General features: G+C 40.8%; 1 protein-coding gene across 1 annotated transcript in view; it reads right to left on the bottom strand.

Moving 5' to 3' along the window:
- Positions 1-27,608, bottom strand: part of MTMR3 (myotubularin related protein 3) — a gene marked incomplete at both ends in the record, with an annotated part of 80,445 nt that overhangs the window by 7,338 nt on the left and 45,499 nt on the right. The window contains 12 exon segments of the mRNA XM_082007759.1: positions 24-1,437; positions 2,115-2,260; positions 4,369-4,539; positions 5,956-6,141; positions 7,765-7,960; positions 9,101-9,212; positions 11,270-11,401; positions 11,619-11,824; positions 18,235-18,348; positions 19,852-19,948; positions 23,896-24,062; positions 26,619-26,701. Coding sequence (XP_081863885.1) covers positions 24-1,437; positions 2,115-2,260; positions 4,369-4,539; positions 5,956-6,141; positions 7,765-7,960; positions 9,101-9,212; positions 11,270-11,401; positions 11,619-11,824; positions 18,235-18,348; positions 19,852-19,948; positions 23,896-24,062; positions 26,619-26,701 — 3,024 coding nt within the window.

The raw sequence follows: 27,608 nt of genomic DNA, 5'->3' as shown, positions 1-27,608 counted from the left end.
GGCCCAGTTACTGCTTCACTTACCACTTCGTCTCCATAATCACCATTGAGACGTAAGGAGCTATTCAGGAACTGGCTGTCCAACCGGCTCTTCAACTCTTGCACTTGCTTCTTCAAGGTCTCTACTTCTTGCTGGTGGCCAGTTTCTATTTGGCGCAGGCGTTGCTGGATAACATCAGTGTAAACAGGCATCCCATCATCGTCCAGGTGGCTTCTGGCAGGCTGGTCTGGGCTGCTGGCTGCCTGCTGCTTACCAAGATGACTAAACATCCATTTTTGGTGCAAGTTCCTCAAGTGAAACTGTGCAGAACTACAGCTAGCTGTGGAGACCTGCCGACTCAGAGAGGCTTTGATCCTACCGTCCTCCCCATTCACACAGTGTCCATTTGTCACATGGTATTTCTGGGTGATACTAAAGCCCGCAGGCTTCTCTGTCATCTTGTTCTCAGGCTCCAGCTCTCCGTTACACACAATCTCATCTTTACATTCAGCTAAAGGCAAGGCACAAGGGGAAGGCATCAGGATGTGTGTGCTGCTACCAGTAGTCCTATGTACTTTTGTTCCCAGTTTTTGAAGTTCTAGCATGCTCTCCCCCTCTGGCCTGTTTTCAATAGTTCGAGAAAGTTCGTCAGCACTGTTGTTGATCAGGTGAGGTCTATGGCAAGGACCCTTCGGAGTGAGCTCTTGCTTTGCTTCATTCTCTGTTAAGGTTTCCGTAGAACTTTCGATGTTGGATGTTCTTGCCTCGTGGGGGATTGTAAGAGGTAACGGAAGGCTGGCCTGCGCTGTATTGTACAGGCTCTCTGCTTCTCCTTCAAGCTTGCCAACACCCTCCTCCGTTTTCTTTTGAGTGTCTCTATTTACAAAGCCCTCCAAAGGAACAGTCTGTAGTCCTTTCACCTGAGGTAACTTCTGGATAGCGTTACTGAGATCAGTATGCTCATCCTGTTGTCCTTTAAGCTCAGAAGCACCTTGTGAAACTGGATGTGGATTGGATGCTGGATTGTTCATTACAATACCTTTATCCGCCTCAGCCTTTTCACAGAGGTCACTGATGTACCCATGTAGATTGTCAGTTCTCTTCTCCTTATCCAGGGCAATCTCATCCCCTTTACCTGCTGCCTCTAGGTTACCCCTTAAGTGCTCCTCCAGACCAACATCATCTTTAGTGGCCTCTTGCAAGATGTTCTCCATCTGTCCCTCTGCCACACCAGCTGCAACAGAGAGTTCTGCTCCGACTGGAGCCCTGCCTTGTTTACTCAGGCTGTCCCCATCGAACGGATCATCCCCAGGGTTACCGAGGCTGCTCAGCTCCAGGGACCGGCGGTGCTCCTGCCACTTTTCGTTGAGGCTGGGGTCGCTACTACGTCGATTGTTTGTAGGCACACTGCTATCACAGGCTGTCGTCAGATTGTCAAATGATCTTGTCTTTGGTAACCTATGATGGTAAAATAATCAGAATCCAAAGTCAGGAGATTTTAAAATTTTTTTTAAACAGTTAGCTACTATGGTTTAAAAACTCCCCCCGCCATTAGGACAGTAACAATCTGCTAACTAACGAACTTCTGTGAAGTACTATCTAGGAGCACATTTTGACCATCTGTAGTGCAGAACTGCTTCAGTACTTTGCCATCAGGAAAGTATGTTCAATCAGACTTCAAACATTCCCAGAATAATCCTTTTACCACAAAGCACAAATGCTTACAGTCTGGTCACACCTCCTAATTAACATGTGCTCAGATGTTTTTTGGGGTTTTTTTTGTACAAAAAAAGCAAAGGAATAGTTATGCAACACAGAAAAAGAACTCAAATTCAAGAGAACCAAATGAAAGCTTATAACCCACAAGGATATAAAGAATCCTACAAGGATATGCAATACCCAGAGCTTAATTCCATTTGCTAATCTTCTCTCTGTTACACTATCACCTCTGAAACGTAACAGCTTTCAAAACTGAAACAATGACAGACTGCTTTGGGGTAGGTCGGTCAAACAGTCCCACAAACAAGCCTGTGAAAAATACTTCCCTCCCACCATAAGTATTCTCCTCTTTATATCCCACAATATTCTCTGTTGATCTTACTTTACAGGATGGGATTTCTGAGCTCTAGGCTCACCTGCCCAGAGGCTGATCTTCAGGGCTAGAGCCTGGAACAGGGTATGGAGCACAGGTGTCGTCAGCAGGTGTAGAGGGGGACGAGCATGGCAGGTAAACAGCACTCCAGAGCATTAAATTACGCACATGGCACACTGGATACAGCACCTGAGGGGGCAGAAGACACAACGGTCAGAAATGGTCAACACCTCCCAGAACGCAAAGAGGTGTTCAAATCTGATTGCGGTTCTTCGTTGTTCAGGTTTGCAGCTGGGAGGCTTTGCTAGATCTCTAGATAACTCCGAAGGCTAGCGAACAGCTACAGCGTTTTTAATCAGCTACACTTGGATATATAATTATCTTGTCTTTCAGAGAAGGAGGCTGAGGCATAACAATGCCGGCTTTCAGCTTCTCATGAATGAATTACTGCAACATGTTCTCTGTGAGTCTACACCTTAATAACGCTTCTGAGCAATTTACTGCTGAAGAATTCAGCGGCCCATTGTTAGCACAGAGATTTCCTTGTACTTTGTATTATACCATGCCATACAAGAGCTGAACTAATAACCTCCTTCTGCAGGCTCCCATTCATCAAAGCTAACCCTGTGTTTAATGGAAGCACTCATATGTTAAAAATTAAGTACACGCAGAAATACTTTGCTGAAAAGGCAGCTTGCTCTTAAAAGGGATTCCTTGACCATGGAATATGCTTTCTGTTTCGGTCTGAAAACACTTTGGGTCTCTCTATCAATCCCCCTGTTTTCCCAGGCAACTTTCCTGTAGAAAACCAGGCGATGGCAGAGCAGAGAAACAGTCAGGTTTCACTGCCACTGAGCAGAGGGAGGGCTGTAGGGTGGCTTGGTTTGGTGGTTGCTGCTCTTGAACAACTATGGTTTTATAACAGATGTGGCTACATCACGGAGGCACCTTTTAAACACTGAAGTAAAACCACAAAAAGGTGAACACAAGACAGGAAATTACCAAAACTCCCACATACAGACAAATCCTCCTAATTAGCTCAGTACACTACAGTGTAGTATTTACTAGGAACAGAGGCCAAGCCACCGAGACTGCATCTATACTGCAGGATATAGTATGTAAGGGCAGCCCAAGGACAGCACGGCTGCCTGTCCACACTGCCCGCTTGAAGAGCACTCTCTAAGCTCCTCCTGGTACTTTCAGGGAAAACGCATCCATAGCTTTAAAAGTCCTCACAAGTTGCATTTATCTGCAAGGTCGCATGCTTTGAGCTACCACATCCACTCTTATGATGACAATGTCAGGTTTAAAGGTCTTGCAGGACTCTCTGATGTTGCCTGTCACAATGACAAACGAGGACCGCACGCAGTGAGTGCAGGCTGCACGTCCAGTGTCCAGGGGAGACAGACAGCCATAGAGGGCTGATGTGAATATAAAATTCATCATTTTGTAACAAATATAGGCATAAACTCTTTCCTACTAAGCCAGGTTTTAATTTTACTCTAAGGAACAATTAAAAGCCACATCTATCATATGCAAAAACATTGCAGTGTTAAATAATGCATAAACATTCCTTACAGTTAGGTTTATGGTATCCGATACTTTTATAAACAAGAACAGTTTGAATATTTATAAAAGTCTTTGCTGTCCTAATCATGATGACATTTGACCGCTGACTGTTCACCCATCCACCACACCGCATCCCTCAATGCCTTGCAAGCCCTTTTATAAAATACACAAAAAGGTAACTAAGTCCCTTCCTAGAAGCTTCAGTGAGGTATTACTATGGAAGAGCCAAACTGAAAACGTAAAAGAGAAATATATACTAAATAATCTGACTTACTTCTGCTTAGATTTCAGATTAATATCAACACAGTGTCTAGGTTTCTATGCAATTTTATGACATAGCTGAGTTCTCTAGAAAGCTCGATTTGTCAAAAACATATTTTCTGTTAAAAAATACAAAGCAAAATATTTAATTACAGAAAATGCATTTCCATCATAGAGAAATTTCTGAGGTTACATCTGACATTCCTCAAGTATCAGCAAATTTAATGCAAGACTTGAAACGTCAGACTGAACAGCGTGTTCGAAGGTAAAGATCGATGAGGAGAGCTCAGCACGCTTTTCTGGAAATACCTCTTTCTACCCTGTATCCTGATGACAGTTAGGCCATTACCACATCCTGCTGGGACAAGCTTGGGTGTTTTCTTAAGTACACACTTTTGAGAACATTATTATACCTGGGAGCCCCTAAAGGGACTCTCCCCTTGTGGCGGGGAATGAAGGATACATACGGATTCTGACTGGGAGGAGTAGAGCAGGTTTTTGAAGGCTTTGTTTGCTGCCCGCAGCAAAGACCAGACAGAACAGGTCCGTTCCTGAGTGTGTTTTTCTCCCCTCTCTTTCGCATTGTTGCACAGGAATGTACCAAAGAGGCAAGAGTAGGTGTGCTGCACCAATTTGACCTGCACAGACCAATACAAATATCGTCATATGGCAGAAGAGATCAGCTTCATGTGAGAATCAACATTCAGGCTTAAGAAGCAACAGATCTTTCCTTCACAGGGCAATACACTCCTTTCCTAAAGGCTGACATACAAATACACCTAGCATTTTTCGCATACCTCCTGATAAACTAATTGCAAAAGAACTCAAGCACAGTTAGGATTTTAAAAGATTCCGCAAAAGAAATTAATGAAAAACATAAAGACAAAATATTTGTTCGTAATCAAGTATAACAGCCTCGCTGATTCAAACTCATCGCCCTGTAAGATAGGCAAAAAAGAGACTCATGATACCTGTTACAAAACAATAATGCAGCACAAAGCCAAAAAATTGTGTTAAAAAAAGTGTTAATTTCTGTACATTGGTATAAACGCGTACAGCACAGACATCCTGATCATTATTCACTCCATGCTGTGGTCCCAGTCTAACAAAATAGCTTGATATAAACTTAACTCGAAGCATATAAATGACTTTCATGGGATTATTCAGACGTTTAAATGAAGTCAAGTACTTCAATACTCTAATAAATTAAGGGGGTTACTCTAAAAAGGCCAGAACACTAAGGGTACATTCACACACAGCTCCTGCAGATTGGCAGCACGCTGTGAAGCCAGCTATAACCTTACGCATCTCATTTCACAACTGAGCTAAGCTGGGACTGGACATGTACTCAGTTACATGGCTGAGCTGGCAAGTGGTGATTCAAGTCAGCTGCAATCACAGGAATGTGCTTTAAATCTCTTCGTGGATCAGACACTTCACAAAAACTTGTATTCTTCAGATTACTAGTCCTGCAGTCAGTGACTGCCACTTCCCCAGAGACCTGCTTTCCGGCCTTGAGAACCGATTTTGATCATCCTAGGCAGATTTCTTTAATAGGAGAGCTGTCCACTTCAGAAGAAAATAAACACAGCTCATATCCTACACATTTTCAGAAGAAAAACTGAATGGAAAGGGAAGGAGGAGGGTATTTTTAGAGGAGGCGGCCTTCAACTCCAAACAAGATCAAAGTAGAAGAAGTTTTACTGCCAGTAACCAACTTTTTTCATGCTGCTTGGTCATGTTATACCAGAGTTATTTCAGCACCTCTTAGGTGGGACTATTAAATTCATATAATTTCTTTCTTTAAAGTTTAGAAGTAGTCCTCAAGGGTCCTGGCTTCAGTTTTAAGAGTGAACAGACCCCAGGTCCCATGAAGTATACAAGCACTTCTGTCTGCTGTATCTGGGCACTTTTCCCATGTACTTTATCAGGCTGCAGCATATCACAGATGGATGGGAAAATCAGAAACCCCTGAGGGCACTATAGTATGTTAGTACGGGGTACTTAGTTTAGAAGCAGTCTATAAAACAGCAATCTCTCAAGCCACAACTCACAAGGAATGCTTCGTTAAACTCGAAAGAGCAAGGGAACTGCCTCTGGAGCTGATGGACGCAGTCCAGCCACTGTAAAAACACTGGGCAGCGCTCATTTAGGTCATCCGAATTCTCACCATGGCCACAGCGATCTGCAAACTTGTGGCCAAAATCCAGCCACTCCGTCTCCACTAGCACCTGGAAACCCTGCAGAAATGAAAGTACAGATGAAAAGTTCCTGTTTTTCTTGGATTCAATTTTCTAAGACAGTCTGAGACTCATGGGAATCTCCTTGTTACTGCATCCTCACTCACTCCCATTTCCCTTCAGCACTGGCCTCATTACTTGTCTTTACCGCTTTACCTAATGCCTCCGTGTTCTGAAAAGCTGCACAATGAAATTAGGACAGATACGAATTCCCAAGCCTACAGGAAAGGGAATAAGGCAGGTTAAGTCCCCAGCAACTTGTCACAGAAGATCCTGATATGAGACCTATCTTGGCCAGGCCGGGGTGAGTAGCAATTCACCTTGATCAAAACCCTCTGGATCATGGTAACCAACACTGGGACAGGAGAGGAAATTTTAAAGCCCGCCCTCAAAAACGACAGGCAGTTCTGTCAGTCATAACAGAAGACAATTCATCCATGAAAGGACATTCACGTTCAGAGAGTGTCTGTGTGAGTGCCTGTGTGTATACTTAATGTAGCACAGTCACAAGGTTGATTAAAGGTCGAGTTGCATGATTTCTTATGCAAATGAAAAAGGCAAAGAACATTTCAAAGCAGTGCCTAGCTGAGCACCTGAATGCGACACCTCATCTTACAGGACCTAAAACCCGTCACAGGTTAGGAAGGTTTTGATTCTCAGCGGGAAGAAAAATTGTACAACCTGCTTATTAAGTCAATGGCTGTAATTAGAGCAAAAATAGCTGATAGCTGAAAAGCTTGAAATGTGACAATGCTGAAGACTCATTTTCCTAAACATTTCTGATCCTTGTATAGACAGCTACAGCTTATGGTTTCCTCTGATGAGGGTGGTGACAAGAAGGCAGGCAAAGGGTGTGTACAGAAGAACTCTGCACTTTGAACAGGAATGACAGCACTCTTAGGAGGGACCAGGAGGAGGTTCTGTGCCAAGGACAGAGCAGTATGTTTTGACCTTATGGATGCCGACTTCTAGAACCCATGGGAAAAAGTATCTGAGAAGTTTCCGTAATTTCCTCCAAAAGGCATTTGCTACAGTTTAAACTTCTGGCACTCATGTGTCCAAGGCTTTAAGCAGCAGTTTGTAGCATAGTGTTCAGACTCATGCTTCTGCTGCTCTAGACAGCAACACCATCTTGCATGTGGGCTGGCAGATGGAATCCAGCCATCACGTATCACACAAAGCTGAAAAGTGATGGGGGGTGGAAATCAGGCTGAAAAGGCAAACGAAATATAAGTGACAGAGGACAATGAAAACGTGAAACTGGAAAAACATACAGTTGGGAAAAAGAGAAAGGCTTTGTATCAGTAGTTGGCTGAGACACTGCAATGGCGTAATCGAAACTGCAATATGTAGCACTTTGTATCACATATTCCTAAATTAAATACGAGGAAGCATAGACCATGACTCTGCAGTTACAGCAAAAGGGGAAATAAAATCTGCTCTTGAATTACAGGCTATATTTACACCTATATGTAACTGTATCTGCAGACTACTGTTGGTAAACTCCTTCTAGCTTTAGTGCCCTTTCTAGTGGAAAAAACTGGTATCATTTGTAGACAGACTTCCTCAGAAAAGGACCCAAACTCGGTAACTACTTCATGCACTAACAGATGATTTACAAACCTCTGTGGTCCTGTAATACGGATCTAGCAGCAGTTTGGCCAGCGCCACTATCTGGGGGGTTCGGTCCCAGCCGTCCGAGCAGTGCACCAAGACCGGTCGCTGGTCTCTGTCCACGGCATGAACTACGAGTAGCGCAGATTTCAGAAGCACAGATAAGTGCTGCAGCCATTTGGTACTTTCCAGAGCTGATAACCAACTAGAGGAAAACAAGGGAAGACAGTTTTTGCTCTTTTAAATTCAAAGATCCAAACCTGAAAGCATTTTATCAAGTCAAAGCTCCTATTTTAATAAGCTGTGAATGTCATTCTTGAATATTTTTCATTTATGTCTCGTTCACACTTTCCCATATTTGTAAGAAATAAAGCCATGGGGTCCACCTGAGGAACAGCCAGTCTCTGGTACACGCTTTGCTGCGTAAGACATGCAAGAAGCTTAAATAACATTTTCCCAGACAAGAACATAACACGTCACCATCGAAGGACAATGTAAGTGCTACCGGGTTATCATTACTTTCAGCAGCCTCTGCTGCCTCACTTCCTCCGAGCTGAGTATTCAGCATACCCAGCAGTCCCAGTACCACTGGCATATCTTGGGACTCAACCACACGCCCTGACAACTCTGTGCTTCACTGAGAGGGTGGAACCTGAGGTGCCTTTGAAACCACCTGTACCTCAACCATTCCCAGGCTTTACAAGGTGTGCTGTAGGTATCTTAAGAATCTCTACCCTATGAAGATCTCCACATCCAGTTTAGTAAGGGTGGCCATTCTGGATTTACCATGAAAGACTCTTGGCAGTAAATTCAAAACAGGGAAGCAGTAGGGGAAACAGGACTGGTGCAACTACAGTGTTCTAGTGAAGATCCAGCCTCAGAACCTCCTGAGATGGTGGGCCATTAGAGGCTAGTTATCCCATAGCACTGGGGGCTACGAAATACATCCTGAAATGACACTATAAATGTGTGAAGTACATGGAACACCACTAGAATTTTCTGAAGGACAGCCAAGCTGGGCAGATTAAAAGAACTGGGAACAGCAGGTAAGCCTAAATGCTAGCACTTAGAAGCCCACCTGAAAGTAGTAACATTCTAGTATCAATACTCAAGGCTATGTTATAACCACGGATCTCATTTTCTAGGTTTACTTCAATGATAATAAACCAGTTATTTCCTTTAGCTCAAATTCTGTGGAAATGGAAAAAATATAGCTTAGTGTTATTACACAGGAAAGTCACCAAGGGAAAAAACCACTGAATTTCAGTTTACAAATCCACAGCAGAAGAATGAAGTTGCAGAAACATGTAAATAAAGGCAAAAACAACACCAAACATCCACTTACTTTCCTGGATCTGGCATTTGTGTGCAGAGCAAACGCAGCGACTGAAAGCTCTTCCGGATTGAATGAATGTTTGCCATCCCCATGAACACTACTTCACAGTTCGGATAATATTCTGTAGGGAAATATCAAGAAAGAGGGAAGAAACTAAAAATTACACTAAGTTTAGTTTCTAAAAGAAGCTTTTTCATAAAAACAAACCACTGTTGCTGTGGACAGATGAAATAATCTGTTTACGAATATTCTGTAAGGAGAAACTAGTACTTGAAGTTCAGTAGGTATTCCAGACATTACAACACAGCATCGCAAAACAGGAAAGAGTTAGCAAAGTGTTTGTGTATGTATTTTCAATGTTTCACTTCACATTACAAAAAGTAGAGTACAAACCTATATGGGAACAGTGATACTGCTGTGCTCAAGGTTATAGAATGTTTTTAAGAAGACTGAGAAACATCATAAGAGACTGCAAAGCATAAACAATATTTAACTGATAATTTATGGATGTTCTTAAATTTGGTCAACTTATGTACATTTTTATGTAAGTTATATATTCCTTTTCCTAGCCACTCAAAAAGGCTGAAAGGTTACTTCATTCACTGCTTTATTCTGAGTTTTTCTGAGGAACAAGCATCACATGCATGAGAGATACTCAAAGCTCAGGAAAACAGAAGATAGATGGTATTACTGAGCCTGCCTTCAGATGTTGCTATGGGATGTACTCAAGCAACTCTGCTCTGCTGGGAAGGCAGCGTCTGTACAGACAGGGTCCACTAGTCAGAGGGAGCACTTAATATGATGCAGGAAGATACTAATTCAATAATCTTTCCTAGATTTACTTTTCCTCTGCCCTGATGTTTCTGTCTGCACAAAGATGATGACGTGACAGCCAAAAAGACTTTTTCTACATGAAGAAAAAAATAATCAGTATTCAGACTATGGGACGTTGAGTGCTTGCACAAGAAAATGCAGTAGTCTCTTAAAACAGCATGCTTTATATCACTTGATTTCTTAACTGTTTATCAGCCCAACAAATTCTGGCCCAAACGAGACCATCCTGTTAGTGATGGACTGTGTAAGTGCGGTTCAGAAGCGACTGACAGTATCAGACAATTTAAGCTTGTTTTTTTGCCTTTTTACAGAATTATGTCACATACAAAGCACAACATGAGATTTTTTATACAGAGAGAATGAAGCAAACTTGGCAATACCTGGAAAAAACTTATCATCAAAAAGGAAACACTTAATGCAGGTCAAATTATTGAAGATGACAAGCTGGCTGGAAATTTTCTACCAAGAATTCAAGAACCAATACATAGGAAGAAAGTTAAAATTCCTGTATACTCTGCTTTTCCATTTTGAAATTTTTCTGATTAGTTATTTTGTAGTTTTGAGGTGTTAAATGGAAAATTCACCTTTTCTTACTGGTGGCTACATATCAAAGTGCTATTGCAGCAAAGACCAAAACAAGAATATATGGTCAAAATAGCCTTTGTTATCTTATCTATAGTTTTTCTGTCTGGTGGGGTTTTTTTCTAGACTTTCCACCCATGGAATCTTAACAGGCTGCATTCACATCCAATTGTGACCATAAAATAATATCTTGTTTATAATACCAACAATTTACAAGTGCCAAAGAACACAAAAAGCGATAATCACAAGCATATTACAAATGCGAGGTAACTCAGGATTTCAGTTGCTTTGGGTTATGATATAAATACTGAAAAGTGTTTCAGCTTTTGAGAAATTGCTGAAAAGTTGTATTCTGCACAACCATTCCAGAATATTCTCACCCTCTACAGTTAGTGGATTTTTACAAGTTTGTTCAGTTTGGGCTTTTTTATACATTAGCACACTGGACACCTTTGTCTCGCTCTAGTTTATATATTTGACTCAGCACAGGAAAGCTAATCAGCATATTCCACACAGTTCAGCATTTACTGAACACTGTTACCGGCTGGTTTTATGGTCTAAGAAACAGACTTAATTAACAGTTAAACCTGTCCTTTTGAAGGGCTGTGGGATAGCTGCAACCATCCAGAACTTTCATATAGATGAACAGTACCTGCATCCACGCTGCCTGTTAAGTATACAGTACTGAAGCCTATCAGTAATTATATTGGAGCAAATCCTTTTGATTAACTTCATAGAAACCTGAGGAGAAGCACTGCTTACCTGGGCACTCACAGCCTCCACCTTTGGCTCTGTTCGCCACAGCCGCTGCGTAAGATCGTGCATCTAAGATCAAAAGCTTTTGAGGCTGTATTGCCAAACTCTCCGCTCCCGAAGCATTAGAGATTGAGGAATCTGGGGAAGAGGATAGGCAATAAGTAAAAGGATGCTTCTGACGCTGTTTACAACAACGATTCACTCAAGTCCCACAACACACATGCACGGCACATAGAGAAACTGGAGGATGCCTGACTGAATACAGAGGATTGAATCTGTTACAGTACATTTATAAGAGATTAAGCTTTTATATAAAGCTCTGTCCTTTTCATAAAAGGAACAGCGAGAAACTTACCAAATTCCACATCAGAGAGGTCCCCTCCATTGGCGAAGTCTCTGGAACAATTACCATTCATTAATTTGTTACTGTTGGACCTCGAATCCGAGGCACAGGCTTTGGCTACAGACTGGACAAGGTGTTCATCATCTGCATTCCTCCAGCCCCACCAACTGACCTCGGGCTGTCCACAGCGGGAGATAACTGCTCCATTGCTCTGGTGCCTGAAAAAGAATAAAAAGAATAGCAGTGCATAACTTGAAGAATCAGGATGAAAAACACAAGAGGGCATGAAAAAATTAAGTGGTGCACTCCAGTAGTTTAATTCCTGCCAGGAACCTATCACTCAGCAGTTATCTTCAACCTGTGATTCAGTGGCAACGTATTCCACGTGCTTCCCTTCAAAATGCTGAGTGTGACCACACAGTCACTGAAAGGTAAAAGTCAAAGCTGAGGTCAGTATATTCTTGCTCAATATTGTTGCCTGTTGGCCAGTGAAAGCTGCGGAACATTTTGGAACAGCAGATGAGGCATAAAGAGGTATTCAACACCTGCTGGATAGTCAGGTCTACTGCTGTAATACCAGAGTAAACAGGAAAGTTCAATTGAACTCATGCTAATTTTAAAGCTAGAAAACAGGAGTAAAACCACAGTTCACTTTTTGATGAGATTTTAAAAATCAAAACATAACACTAATTGAATCTGAAGAACGTTACAATTTCGGTAGGAAATACTGTCAGAATTTGACATGCCTTCTGTCTGATGATGTCTAATGGTAACCCAAACCCTTACTCCCGTACATCAGCGGTATCCGTTTCCAGGCATCACTCGCAAATCAGAGGCGGCAGCCCTTGAACTCTGCAGAACCGTATCTAGACGCCCGGCTATTTTAGGTATCGTTTTGTTAGCTGAAAGGAAAAGAGCCTTTCGCATCTCAGGATGCTAAACCTCGGCAGTTTTACTCATTCTGAAGCTCAGTATTAGTGTCTGTTGGAAAGGAGCAGCTCTGCCTCCCCTTTTCAGCTTCTCCTCTATGCGTGGGTCTTCTCCATCCCTCTTCCTGACTCTCTTTGGGTAGTGTTTCATCTGCTGCCTCTCAAACACTGACCGTATCTAGAAGAGCACCAAGGAGCTGATGAAGAGCAACAGCAGCTCTTAAGTGTAAGCACCAGTGTACTGCCAGGCTGGTAAATAACAAAGTCCACAAGCAAGTAAATTTTGCTACAGACACCTAAATAGAAAAATGAAATACTGTTTATTAACAGAATAGTTTTCTTCTAAAACGTGATATAAATTGCAAGCACTCTATATACTGATAAAACTTCAGAGGACTGGCATATGGAGTACAGACATGAGTATCAATAAAAAAATGTCAGGGAGATAACTGGAGAACAGCCTAATTTGAACGTAGCTATCTTCTGGGGAGCAACATTTAAAAAAAAAAAAAATCAAGATTTTTTTTAAAATGCCTGAAGATTTATTAGTTATTTTCTTAAATTTGACCTAGCTTCTTGTACTACACAAAGAACAGATTTGAAAGAATTAAAACGTATTCAACTATTGCAAACATACTCGAAAACAGATTTTAAAACTCCCCTCTAATCTATTATGAAAAAAGAGTGCTGAAACATATTACCACTGTAATTTCACTTACTGCCTCCATGCCGGCACATCCCACTGCTGCCAAGAGAAATGTAATTCCCCATTCGCTGAAGTGTTTACATCTGGCATTAACCATGTTCTCCTTGACCTTGACTAGCAGTGCCCTGAATTCAGAGGACCTCAGCCATGGCAGCTGTCAGTACGAAGAGCTGAAGGTGGAGCAGCCAAAGCAGAGAAGAGCCACAACTTCTCTCGGGCCACATGGCGAGTCAATGATGCTGAGAAATGGGACACCTAGAAATGTTTACTGCCTGCCTCATGTCCCATCTGAAATATCCGATGACTTATCCAACACTGTTCGTCTCTATTTAAATGGCCTGCAGATATATATACATCCCTCTCAGCGATGCCGTTCTTGCTCAGGAGTCCCACTAGAACCCAGTATTTATAAAGTATGCACACACCAATTACAGTTCCTGGACATTACAATGCAGCAAAGGATTTTAGAGTTTTCCTGCAAACAAACTGGCCATCTCAGCTTCATGTCAACCAAGAGTTGCTTAATTCCCTCGAACAAGGCAACTGCACAGAATGGTGAGGGTTAGCTGAATCTTTAAGCAAACTTAAAGTCAACTTGGACAGCCCTGAACAGGAAGCAAGCCTACCCAAACCTATACATTTAACATTTTTCCCCTCCTCTCACTCTAATACATGTTTAGGGAGGTGTGACAAGCTGGTTAAGTTGGTGCCAGAGCTGTCAGGGCCCCAAACCCCTGCAGAGCCACCACGGGGCACAGCAGCCGGCAGCAGCAACTGCCTCCTGCTGTTCCTCGTTCAAAAGCTCCACTTTCCTCGGGTTAGCACTCCTTGCTGCAAAAACTTGAAATTATAAAATAGGTTGCGATACGGTATTTTAAGTATTTTTTGTAGCTCTTTTGTAATTGTTTCATATAAAATTCTTTCACAGAGAGGAAGCAACTGACACACTGCGTTAATTGAACCAAAGGAAAAGCAATCTGAATGCCACGGCACTTACACCAGGTGCCAGCCGACTGCAAAGGAAAACATATTTCTGCTGAAACAAAATAGCCTTTCAGAAACAGCTCTACTGATATCAAATTAGTTCAGCAAAAAATACGTGCCATCACCAAAAGGCCAACCTAGTTCCCCGCTATGCTTGCACAAATGACAACAGAAAATAAAACATCATTATACAGGTAAGAAATCTATTTTGAACACTCGGATAAGTTCATTTATTTTTCCATATGTTCTCCCAGATTTCATTACTACCTGCCTGCAGAATCATTTTCACAGGTTCCTAAACAGGTATATTTTAATCTCCAGGTTTTTGCCTCCCATTTATACCACAAATAAAGAATCATTAGGCCAAAAGTTGAGTTCATTGATAGCTGCGAAGCTAACACTCCTAAGGCTGCACAAATATGCAACGTTCAGATGTACCAGCAGAAATCAAACAATTCTATTTACAGTAATGCTGGAGGTCTGAGGAATCACACTCATTCCAACCAGACCGGCCACAGGAACAAAAAATAGCAAATAGTTCAAGTGTGATCCTGAGGTCCCTAGAGACAGAGCTGGGGATAATACTGTGTCACTCGGATCTCAGTAACCAAAAAAAGATGAAAAGAAATTAAAGCAAACCCTCCACTGCAAATTTCCTAACCCTCTAGAGACGTAGCCTCCCTGCAGAAACAAAATAGTAAATCACCATTAGGTAGCTGTAAAGCCCTTCATAAAGCATCGTACGACCATGATGTATGGTACACCTCTGCACATGCTGCATCTTCCTCGTGTTCAAGCAACCTTTTGAGTACAACAATAAATCCACCAAGTCCTTGTAACTGCAAAGGCAGGGAGGACTAACGAAGGTTTGACTAGTTCCCCTTCACAGCGTTACTTAACTACGAGTACTTGGAACAAAAAAAATCGTTGCTGCAATTCACGAATATAATTCAGCAAGCACGGTACACGGCAATTTTTGGTTTACCTTTACTTCCCATGCTGGCAGACACGCTGCCCGCGTGGGTAATCACCTTCAGCAGTGGGCGAGACAGGAGGGCCCCTTCAACGCAGCTCATTTCCAATTAGGTTCTCATCAGTTTAGGACTATATCATGTACAAAGTCCTCTCTATCATCTTGCCACAAAATCCAAAAAGGCTTCTCCCCAACATTGACCTTCTGGGACCAAAAAAGATAAGCTACAAAAACCACATTACAGGCCAGATTTATCTACATAAATATGTGTCTAGATTTTAAAAAATTGTAAACGCAGGAGAACTGCAGAAGCTGGGTGCGAGATGTTTCTAGAAATCTCATCATAAATTAGAAGCAATGCTCCCGACAGTCCCATTTCAACTGAGTATTTTTGAAGCCTGCCTCTGAATTCAGCCCGCTCAGCTTTTCAAGCCTGTGTACACTGTCATAGCTCTTGAATGCTTTACACCAATAGTGAGTTTTTTGTTGCCAAGTGTCTGTATCTCTGGTCTCTCTGTCCCAGTGTTCAGTATGAGACAAGTTATTCAACAAGTTTAAAAAAAATAATTTATTACTTTTTTCCCCTAAGGTAAAGCACAAAGCACAGATTTTTAAAGTGTGATCAATAACAAAACTAATAGTCCCCAAATCATCTCCAACAGATAAAAAATGATGAATGAGTTTTGTCCCTTACTCCTCCAAAAGTATGAAAAAAGCTATTTTTATGGCAACATATATAGAAAGAAAACTATACAGGGATTTCCAATCATACGGATCATCAACCACCAGCTGATGGGATTTTCATTCTGAGCGCAGAATGATGAACTGGATGTCTTGAAAAAAATCTATTACTAAATGTCAAGGTAAGGAAACAAAGAAATCAAAAAAGAGAAAAAATATCTCTCCCACTGATTTTAAGATTACAAACTAAAAACCAGGTAGTCATTTAACATACACAGTCTCATCAGAATCGCACACAGTGGAATGCCAGGGATTAAACAATTTCATTTGGTTTTGAATATTTGAATCATTCTCCCATAAATCCCCCAGAACGCAAGCTGTTCCCAAGAATGCGGAGAAAGCGATTTCCTTCTCCTGTGTAGTGACGGAAGGAGGAGGGATGCTTCCCTGTGTTAAGCGTGCTTGCAGGTGAGGTGTCCCCCAATTATGCGATAACTGCACAAGAGGCACAACGTGGCCTGAAATGCAGTGTTCAAAAGTTGAACACAAAGCAATATATATTCTCTTTCATGCATACAGACAATATACATACTTATATGTATTACCATAATAATAAAATACCTCGAGTCTCAAGAAATAAGCATATGCTGGAAAGCACTCTTCCCCCCTCAGAGCTGAACAGAGGACAGAGCAATTCCTTAACATTCAGAAAGACATTACGCTAACCCCTTTATTATTTGGAAGAAAAAGGAGAAAAGATAGGAGGATTGAAAGATAATGGTCTGCTGCCACAAGCTAATTTGTTCTTTTTTCATGAACAAGAACTCTTAAGCTAGGTAAATAACATTTTGTGGCCTGCTCTTAACTCTTGTACACTTGCTCCTCCAACTCAGGCCATATGAATTTGTCAACTTTACCGATCTCTGCGTTTCGGTTGTCACTCCGAGAACAGCTTTTCCTTTCTGTCTGTTTAGAAGGAACGGGTGGCTGGGCAGACTTAATGGAATTATCAGTATTCATTATCTTTTTAATCCCTTTGTCATCTGATTTCTTTTAAAGATATTTTAAACATTTATGGGAGGATAACTACACCAGGGAAGTGGCCAAGGTATTAAATGACAGGTTCCAAAATATTTGGAAAAAAACCCCACAAACACCAAACAAAACAGATGCTGAAATATATTTCTTACTAAAGCAGCTGCCAAAACCCAGTATCTCAGAAAAGCAATTTTGTTATGAAGAATTGCTGGACTCTAAGGAACAGACTGTCTGCTTAAAACTATCTAGGGCTAACATCGTAATTGTAAAATTGTAATTTGTTTTTTATATCTCCCTTAAATAATTTTGGGATTTGTCCTTGGTTATACCGCAGTCTGAGTATGAGCGAGATGACAATTAGAGAAAAAACAAAGAAATACCTAGCCAGAGATGCCATTTATCATTCCTTCAGCTGGGCTGGTGTTTTCATCTCACTTTTTTTTCATTTTCATGTTAAAAAAAATAATCAGTCTTAACTGAGGTGACTGCTCTAGGAATGACTTGCAGGAGATGCAAATGCTGAGTGCTCGCACATCATGTGTTTGGAATTAAAAGCTACAAACCACTATTCCCACGCAGAGTGAATGTATAGAAGTTTGCCTTACCTCATTTATAGCTTGATGAGGGCCAGTACGTGCTGCTGTCTCACACATTCTTGGAGTTTTAAATAAGTATAAAACAATACATATATAGGTAGCAAACAGAGACAAAGACGCCAAGCTATCAGGCCTAACAGGTCATACTTTGCTGTCAGTTAAGTACAGGTCTGAGCTTTTCCTCATGCAAGGGGCCCCATCACCCTTGTTTGATATCTAAACCCTTAGGGTGGTTTGTGTTTGGTTCCGAGGCGCTGCTCCCTGCACTGCTTCTGGGATCCTTCTGGAGTGGAATAACAGGACCTCATCCAAGACAGAGTCCCAGGGTGGGTCAGCTTGGGTCCCACTCCACCAGCAGCATGGAGCGGATGCTGCCAGGTTTTAGTGGCTTCTTCCAAGCCTAGTTCTCCAACTCTACCCTAGCAGGTCCTGGGACTTCATGCAGGATCCCTCCACATCACATTATACATGCAAAAATACAGCAAGATGCAAGCCAGACCTCTCTTTACTTTGAATAAATAATAAAAAAATTATTTTAAAATACCTTTAACACTTTTTCTGAAGTCTGTCAGGCTCTGTGAGGGGGCATCTGGGACCCAGAAGAGCCTAAACATTCTTCATTATCAGGCCAAGATTCCCAGTTACAACTTATTTCAGCTTTTATTTGCTAGAACCCCATTTAACAGCCTGGTGAAAGCTGCTCCGCTTGCAAGAGCCTCACCTGTACACAACAGCAGGGATACGCTTCCAGGATCGAAAGCTTGCCACACTCTCTAGCTCTTTATCCGTGATCCAGGCAGGAACTATGATTTCCTGGGGGTAACTACCACAGAGCCTGTGAGAAAAGTGGTGCAAAGGGTTGAACGTAAGCAATACAGAGCAGTTGCACACTTCCGAGACACACAAATAAGCACTATAAGCAACCTGACAGCTGTTCATCTCAGCAAACTGCCATTTTTAACAAAATTTTCCTGTTTCAATGTATGTTAATAAACTCCTCTGCATATACAAAAAGCACTGTGAACATTGAGGTATATAACTGCACTTCAGAATTAGAAAATTCAAGCTGGTGTTTTCTCAGGAAATTCACACGTAGGCGATTAACTCCAGCTGCTGAAATAAACTGGACCACAGAAAAGAAATTCCACATCTCTCAATGCTAAAGAACTAGCCACTCTATTTCTGGGTCACCAAATACAGAAGCAGAGCCACCCTGGGCTACTGGATTCAAGACAGAAAACTTGTGTAAGTGTGGGAAAAAGTAAATTGGCTCATCAACCCTTGCTGAAGGCACTGACTTACGTTTGACTGGCTAACTGGAGCTTTCTTCTGCCTCCTACTCCACGATATAACTAATAAAGCCATGACTGCCAATGAGAACAGTGCAAGCAGTCAGTAGAGTGAGTGCAATATATTGCTGAACCACAAACTAGTTCATCCCCAGTCCATTCCCTTAAAGGGATGCAGTTATTGCACAAGGACAGACATGAACACGTGTCTAAGACCATTCTACTCTGAAAAATATATCAATCCTCCTGAAAAATGCTCTTTTCTTAAGCGCTGGCCACAAGGAGGAAAGGATTAGTTTGTGTCTTCTGCTTCCATATGACACATGAAGTTTTTTTCCTTTTTCTTTAGTATTAAATATGTAAGGAATAGCCATTTTTTCTTCCCTAGATTTTGAGAGACCAAGACAGATATTCTTCTTGTGGTGACACCAACCACCAGCTGCAAGTCATTACCCTGCAAAGACAAAGCAATGAAACACATTTCATCACCAAGTGTTACTGCTGGGTTTGCTCTGAATTGGATTAGGGATCAGCCAGTACACTCTGTCCTACCCCTCAATGGAGGAACACCCTCCTCTGCTCCAGCAGCTAGAGAAAAGGACATTTGTCTATGCTGTCACCACAAAGTGATGAATTTTCTTATTTTCCGGATCTACAAGCTTAACTCTTCCAAACCAACTTTTTTTAAAAAATACAAGTCTTCGTCATAAGTTAGAGAATAAGATACAATTAAAAAAAGGTTTTTTTAAAAGTTCAGTCATACTCCACTCAGCCTATTTAAGGTTTCCCCTTCCTCCATTAGAATGCTTATTCTCTAAGAAGCAGATCAAAATCTGGTATTTCTAAGCCTACAAAAAAAATGTAGCAGCTAGTAAAATATTAAATAATATATTAAAAGAACATTTTTTCTATAAAACAGCAAAAAATCATAATTCTAATCATCCCTTATTAGGAACTGTAGAACTTGGAAAAGTTCCAGTAATTTGCTATAACAAAATCAGTGTCTTGAGATGCCATTTGGCTGTGAATCAGCAGCCCACATAACTTACTTGTACTTCTCATTGATGTTGGAAATCCTCCAGGCATTGTTCATATCAAAACCCATCCGTTCGACTTCATTTTTAAACCTTGAAGTTACATGTTCTCCTGGGTAGCAAAAGCAGAGAGAGAAAATAAATGCGAAATAAGTAGTAAGATTCCTACCTTTCAAAATAGTTAGAGAAAAACCACCGCTGTGCTCTTACTTATTAAAAACTGGAAAGGGAAAGGAACAGTCCAAAAACACCACCTACATTTCACAACCCTGTTTTGGAATTCCGCATCAGGAGAACCACAGCTTGTACTGATGGCTCTCCCCGGTCAACTCTCTAGAAGTGCTGAAGTCCGTCACGGACTTTTTCTCTGAAATGACCAGCTTCTGTAAATTCATGCAAGAAACAATAATGCTGCAGACCGGAACCAAGCACATCAGTAAAAGCAATTTAGATCCATCAGCAGCCTTAGAGGAAAAATGCTAGTAGTTTTTCTTCTCTGAAGTTCAGAATAATTTTGTATCAACGAGAAGAACGTGAAGCTCAGGTCCAACCGATACGTGAAGGGGTATTATATGGAATGTGGTCTGAAACTTGGGCAATCTCCATTTAGTATGCAATTTTAGCAACAGGTTTCCTGTATGACTGTAGACAAGCCCTGTAATTTAACCTGCATCTCAGTTTGCCATCTGTAAATTGGACATTATTCCTCCATGAGTCATGTGGAGATATGAAGTCATGTGGAGATATGAAGATAAAATGCATAAACGATTGTTTGACACAAGTATCAGTCACAAGATCCTCACAAATTCCTGGATCAATATATTAAAGGAACAGGAATGAGCTCCATTTATTTTCTAGACACTTTTTTAAAAAGTATCAAAATACAGTTGAAAAATATACAACGGTAATAAGTCGTAATTATTCTGATAAGACAGAAAATCTAGAGAATTAGAAGGTACTCCATCAACATGTAGAATAATGTACAAAATTTCCAGGTTCACAGAGCTAAGCAACATGATAAATTTAATGAGCATGTGAGCAACACTAGATAAAATGATTCTGAAAGTCCGTCCATTGCTTGTCTCTTTAAATTACTGTATCATTAAATCATGAGGCTGAGCATCACCCAGCTGGGGAAAAAAAAAATCTGTTGAAAAATTAATGCTTTAAGCATTACATCTTTCCATTGTATACTTCAGAAAAGCCTTAAAAACTCAGGTCTTTCAATATCTAAGAAATATGTAGATACGTATTTATCTCAAAGAGGTAAATGTACATGTCAAACATTTTTTTCTGTGACATTACAGAACAATTAGATAAATCTAGAGAAATAGGTAAATTAAGAATAAAGACAGCAGCCTAACTGCAGGACTTAATTAACTGTGAAAGAAAAGCTGGAACGTTATTCATTCCTACAGATCAGACCACACAGTGAAAGTGGTACTTTGCAAATCTAGACATGCTTTACAATACGGACAATGTGCAAGAGATCTGCATAATGAGATTCTTTTGCTTTTTGAAAGGTAAAACCTGACAATGACACTGAGTGCCAATGGAGAATATTCACTCTTCAAGGCACATAGAGGTAAAAATCTATGGACCTTATAGTATCATGGAATGGTTGAGGTTGGAAGGGACCTTAAATATCATCTAGTTCCAACCCCCTGCTACAGACCAGGACACCTTCCACTAGACCAGGTTGCTTAAAGACCCATCCAACCTGGCCTGACCCCTACCATTTATTGCCTTTACATCATGTCACTGGTACAACAGTACCATAAAAGAGAAACAGTTCTGCCTCCTGTGTCATGCATTTTCTGCAGAAGGCTAGTCTCAGTATCACACAGGCACTGTAGTTCTGCTCTGCCTTCGCTATCACCAGATCAACTAGACTGGAGCTTGCCACCACTTCCCCGCTATCTTCTAGCCACCCACTCACATCAGCTGCGTCAGTCCCTGTTTTATGAAAGTTGGACAGGCCCATGGAGATGGGCAGCTCTGTGAAGAGCCCTTTGATCCTTTGTCAAGTGCAGAGGTGAAACTGGGACAATACATTCCAGCCAGACATTCCAAAAACCTCTGTCACATTCTTCCTTAGCAGTGACTTTTTTTTTTAAAAACAACAACAAACCCTTTATTGAACAGCAGCATGCTCTTGCAGCACTGAGGGTGGGCTTCATTACCAGCTGCTTTGAGGAATAGCCATAAAACTTGTGGCACATCCTTAAGGACTTTTCTGGATAGCAAATGAGAATACTGGAAACATCGCCCAGCTACCGATGCTGCATACTGCCAGTAGGTTTTAAATGAAACACATAAAACTACATGAAAATGAACTATTCTGTTTGATTTCTCATTTCTCCCTCTTTATTTGTCAGCTACTGTGCATGTCATGAAATCATAAGCGTTCCTCTGAGAAATGAAACCTAGCCTTTACAGTTTGTCCGAACCTCCTGAAACGCTGGTATTTTAAGAGGCGCTTTGAGCCAAGATGGGTAATATTTTCAAAGCATCCAAATCAACTCTCAAAATCAGAGAAAAAGCTATACATTTTGTGAACTTGTGCCCTCTGAGTATAAAAGCTGATCTTGTGAGCCACAGATCATATATCCCATTACATATATTGATAACAACTCACATTTTTCCCCAGAAGTTGATATTGTGAGATTGTGGAGCAACTTAGTATTTTTGTCCATATCTACCAAATATTGGGCTCCTTGGATGTAAAAAAATAAATTACAATGTCTTGGGATTAACTTCTTCAATTCCATTCCCATAGATTTATTTCAACTATAATTCAACTCTTAGGAGAATATCCACTGCCAAAAATAAGCTACAGGGAAGAAAGTTACTACATTAAAGAAAATTATTTGATAGACATACCCACAAGAAAAAAATTTTCCTGCCAAATGTTAATAAAAAGGAAAATGCTGCTTCTTATCCTAACCTAGTGTTAGGTTGAAGCCCATCCGTTGCCGTGAGGAAGAGAAAAGGACTACAAGGAGACTTAGCAAGCTATCTACGTGTCTGCTATCTTCCAGTTCCTGAATTTAGTTAGGAGGGAAAAGACCTGAGTTTAAAATACTGCTCTGAGAGGTTTTTTCCCTTTTTTTCAGTAACTGCTAACTAAAGTGTGTAAAGTACAGGAACAGGAACCAGAACCAAGGAAAACCTCCTCCCAGCTGCATGCTACCTGTTGACTGCTCTTCCTCAGGCACCAGAGAGATTATAGTCTTGGCTCAGCCTCAGACCAGCTGCAGTAACAAGGACAGAATCACACTAACATTCCTCAACCTAACTGGGACTCTTCTCAGATGTGTGAACTGTGAGTGGAGAGCCTCATACTGGACAGGCCCTGGAACTCAGATTTCCTTATATTCAAACAAGTGCTATAACCACCAGCATCCCAATTTTTAGCTTTTATTCACTTGTGGGTGTCTAAAACTTTCCAGCAAGGATGATATTTTACTAAATAGGTCGCTGTCTTACAGCTGTAAATGGAGCAGCTCAGGGACTTCCTTCTTCACCTCCTGCTCCTCAATATGCATGAAGACCACTGTTCTAGGCAATTACAAAAAAACGTGGGAACAATCAATACAAAACGGTTGGGTTGGAAGTTGCTGCCATGGTGAACAAAATGTTGTTAGTATTATATATAACTGACTAAATCAAACCCACCACAATAATTTCCTCAAGATATTCAGTTACTGCTTTGCATATTGATCCCAAAGTAGCTACAGTGGGAGCAAATCTCTCCTTTGTTCAGACAAAACAAAACTCAGACTGTGTGGCAGACATGCAAGACGTGAAGGGAGACCTCGCTGTAAATGAAGATATACTACACCTATATAATTACCACATACAGTATATTCACCAGCTGGTGAAGAAGTGCAAGAACTTATGTATTAAAGAGAAATCCCATACTGGAATTTTCCATGTTTGGTTTACAACAGCACAGACTGAATTTGTTTGAAACTTTTTTTGAAAGTTCTGGATTTAAGCAAACGGGCAGTTACTAGTCGATGCATTTGTGATGGTCCCCAAAGTGTTTCCACATACCTGGCCGACACAAATCCCCGTGCTGTTCCTTTTCACTAGCATATACCTCCATACACCAAGCATGATAGGCAAATGAGAAAAGGTCTTCTATCTTCGAAGGAGGGCGGATGGCATTGTTCAGTCGCTTAAGCCAATCTTGACATTGCTCAAAAGTAGAAAACTGACACCTGTCCCAGAAATAAACATTTATCTATTAATTTTCAGTGAAAGATGCCAGACTATAGATCTGACAGCTGACTATGAAAAGATCTATGAAAGCCAAAGGTGGGAACAAGCATCTTATCAATAACTTAGTTCTGCTTCTATGTACACACTAATGGATAGTAAAAATGAAACCTTTGGATATTAGTAAAGAAATACACACTTCGGAAGTCAAAATAAACTGTAAGCAGGAAAGCAATGTTCTGTGATTGTGAATAAACCGGTGGCATGCCCTACTAGTCATGAATGAGGGAGACACTTATGCCTGTGTTTACTAAAACCCAAGGACAGTACCACTGAGTTCAGCCTGCAGCTTTCACACGGCCAAAGACAGGAATGCGTTACAGCAGCTTGCTGACTGGTGCCCTCAGATGCAAACTCACAAAACCATCACATGCATTATAATCTATGCAGTGTACTCCCGTAAACAAGAATGCGTTTTTCATCAGACATAGGAGAAATATCCATTTGTTTAATATACTTGAGAATAATGAGGACAAACTCCAGTATCTGAAATCCTACATTATTCCCCTATCTTATATGCTAAGATTCTCTTTCTGGCCTTGGTGGGAAGCATAATGTTTTTGAAACTGAGCTTTGCCTAACAGTACAGACTAACAACAGCTAGTGAGAATATTCCCTGCACAGGAGAAATAATCTTCAAAGCAGTACATTAAAATTACATTAGCTTGTCTTTTCAAAGAGGATTCCTGGACCCTTTAAAATAGAAGGGTAGAGATAAAATCAGTGATTTATTTTGCTCTGACAGATTTCTTCAAGATTTTATTAGTTATGAAATATTCATCAAGTATTTACATTCAGCTCAGTCTGTGTTCTACTGCATTCATAGTTAATGATAGCATCTGTATTCTCTAAGGGCAGGATTTATTACCCTTACCTGCAAATATCTAAAAATCACTCAGTGGAAGGAAAAAGACATGTCCAACTCATGAAACGTGTCTAAATAGCTGTGAGGAACTGCACCCTGGAGGTGTTTATTTCCCATCATTGACTATAAAGCAAGCCGAGACTACTAGCTTAGACTGGGTAATTCTCTATTAAATATCCATAGTCAGACAAGATACATCTCACCCTGAAGACCCCATTTTCCTTCTAAATTCTTTTAAAGGTAGTGTTGCAAATAACAAGTACTATCTTCACTTGAGCCCTGTTATTCAAAAGACAAACTACTTCGCTCATGAAAAGTACATGAACATGTTCTAAATCTGGTATCTCAGCCCCATGCTTCACAATCTTCCAACAGCCAGTGTCACTAACGACTGATTCTCAGAGATGCAATTTTGAAGGGAAATTCATAAGGAAGGGCATAAATACAAATAACTTGTATTCATTCTACAATTAGAAGAGAAATAACAAATTAATGTAGAGAGGAAGGGTGACTTTTTTAAATGTCAAGAGCTACAAGAGGAAGTTAAATAATTCAAATTAAACTAAATATTACTTCTAAAGTAAAATCAGTCCTCATCAAAATACGGCATTTCAGGAAGCAGCTGGCCTGTTAAACATTCTGAGTGCTCAGATATGACTGGGGCTCATTTCATTATACAAAAGGTACTGCCAGCAAACATTTAATCAAAAAGAAATGTTCCTTTCTTGTTAATTAAAGTTTATGGATCAAAATTAATTTCTGCAGCAGAAAAGTAGGAAATAGCTGTAGCTCAGGCACAGTAGCTCAGAGACTCGTGGGGCAGACTCTAAAGTCTGCTGTAGGACAGACATAAATACTCCCTTCCACATGATGCTATCTGCTTTACTGGGTTACAGAGGGGATTGCAGACCTGGCTTTACCCTTACTCCCTCCCTTTCTTTTCCAATAGGCTACTATGTCTTAAGGATAGCAACTGTACCCTCACAGCTCTTAAAAATGCAGGGTGGCTGACGCTGTCCAGACTGAAGGTTTCATGCAGAACTGCACAAGCCCATACGTCAACCCTCCAAATGCCAAATCTTGATTAAACATATTTCCGAGAAGTGTATGTTGCAGTGGTTTTATCTAGTTCTGTATCCTGGTCAGGCATTGGAACAGGCTGCCCAGGGAGGTGGTGGAGTCGCCATCCCTGGAAGTGTTCAAAAAACGTGTGGATGTGGCGCTTCAGGACATGGTTTAGGGGACATGGTGGTTCTGGATTAATGGTTGGACTTGATGATCTTAAAGGTCCTTTCCAACCTAGTGATTCTATAACTAACTGAAGCAATACATTATAACTGTAAGGCAGGGGAAAGAGTGAGCTATGAATTTCAGAATAAAATCAAGGTCAGCCACTTCAGCCCAGACCAAGGTTTGCTGCTATACTGTATCACAGCAAGCAAAAATGCAGACCGTCTTTGCTCCCATCCTCTTTACTAGAATGCCCAACTATCATACACAAAATCAGACTAAAGAAAATCTTTTGAGGGAAAACAAGTCCACTAAGTAAGAAAATACATTTCCTTAAAACATCACAGCTGTCCAGAGCATGTGGAAAGCAGTTACCCCCCATTCACATTCAGCCTGTTCGTACCTTATAACCTTGCAGTCTTTGCAAGTCAAATGAAGTTGAAATATATCACGGCACTCAACACTTTCTATAAGCTGCAATGGAACCTGCAATTAAAAAGATAATAAAATTTTATTTCAAACAGACTAACACTAATTTCTTTGCATATCTCACAAGGATTTATTATAGAACTACGTGGAGCCTGAAAAGAGGGAGAGAAAAATGAAGAAAAAGAAGTATAACCACTTCAACAGCTCTGAAGTATGGTACCATATATCAGTAGTTTCAGCTCCATTGCTGTATAGTCCAAAAACCTTAAGGGGTCACATGAAAACAGCTGAGAAGACTGCAGCACTGGTGACAAATGTGAAGGCAGCAAAAGCAGCAGAAACCCACAAGCTCCTCTCTCATGGAAGAGTCTTTCTCTTATAGGTCTACATTTAGGGATCTTGGGAATGTAATTTTAGCTGTCAGTGTAAAAAATTAACTGCTAAGCAAGATCCCCCTTAACAGACTGCTGCAGTCTAGATGCTTGTTATATGGAAATATTCCATATTTCCTCTCCAAAGACACAATTGGTCTGTTTAGATCAACACTCATGATCAAAGCAGTCATATTTAGAGTAATAATGCTGAATCATTCATTTTTAAAGGTGCAGTTATATGCATTTATGTTTTGTGGAACACGTAACTAGCAGAAGCTTGATCAGGCAAAATGTGTAAGTGCATGCCAGTACCTTTACAGACAAACCACAAGACAAAAATACCAGTTTTCATTAATATTTTTGTACCCTTACCTGAGACTTAAGTAAAAGTTATTATTCAACTCATACATAACTGTCTAAGTTCCAAACACAGAGAATTTAGCTAATACCAATAATAAACCTGAAGTGTAAAACTGTTCGAACTATTTATTAGGTTCTACTGAACATTACACAAGGCAACAAAACCTCTGCCATCAAGACCCTTCAGTACAAAGGCTACCAGAGAAACATTCAAATACTCTGTTATCTGC

Source organism: Phaethon aethereus (genome assembly GCF_964289735.1).
Source record: "Phaethon aethereus genome assembly, chromosome: 17".
Lineage (NCBI taxonomy): Eukaryota > Metazoa > Chordata > Aves > Phaethontiformes > Phaethontidae > Phaethon > Phaethon aethereus.
This window is presented reverse-complemented; position numbering and strand designations above follow the sequence as displayed.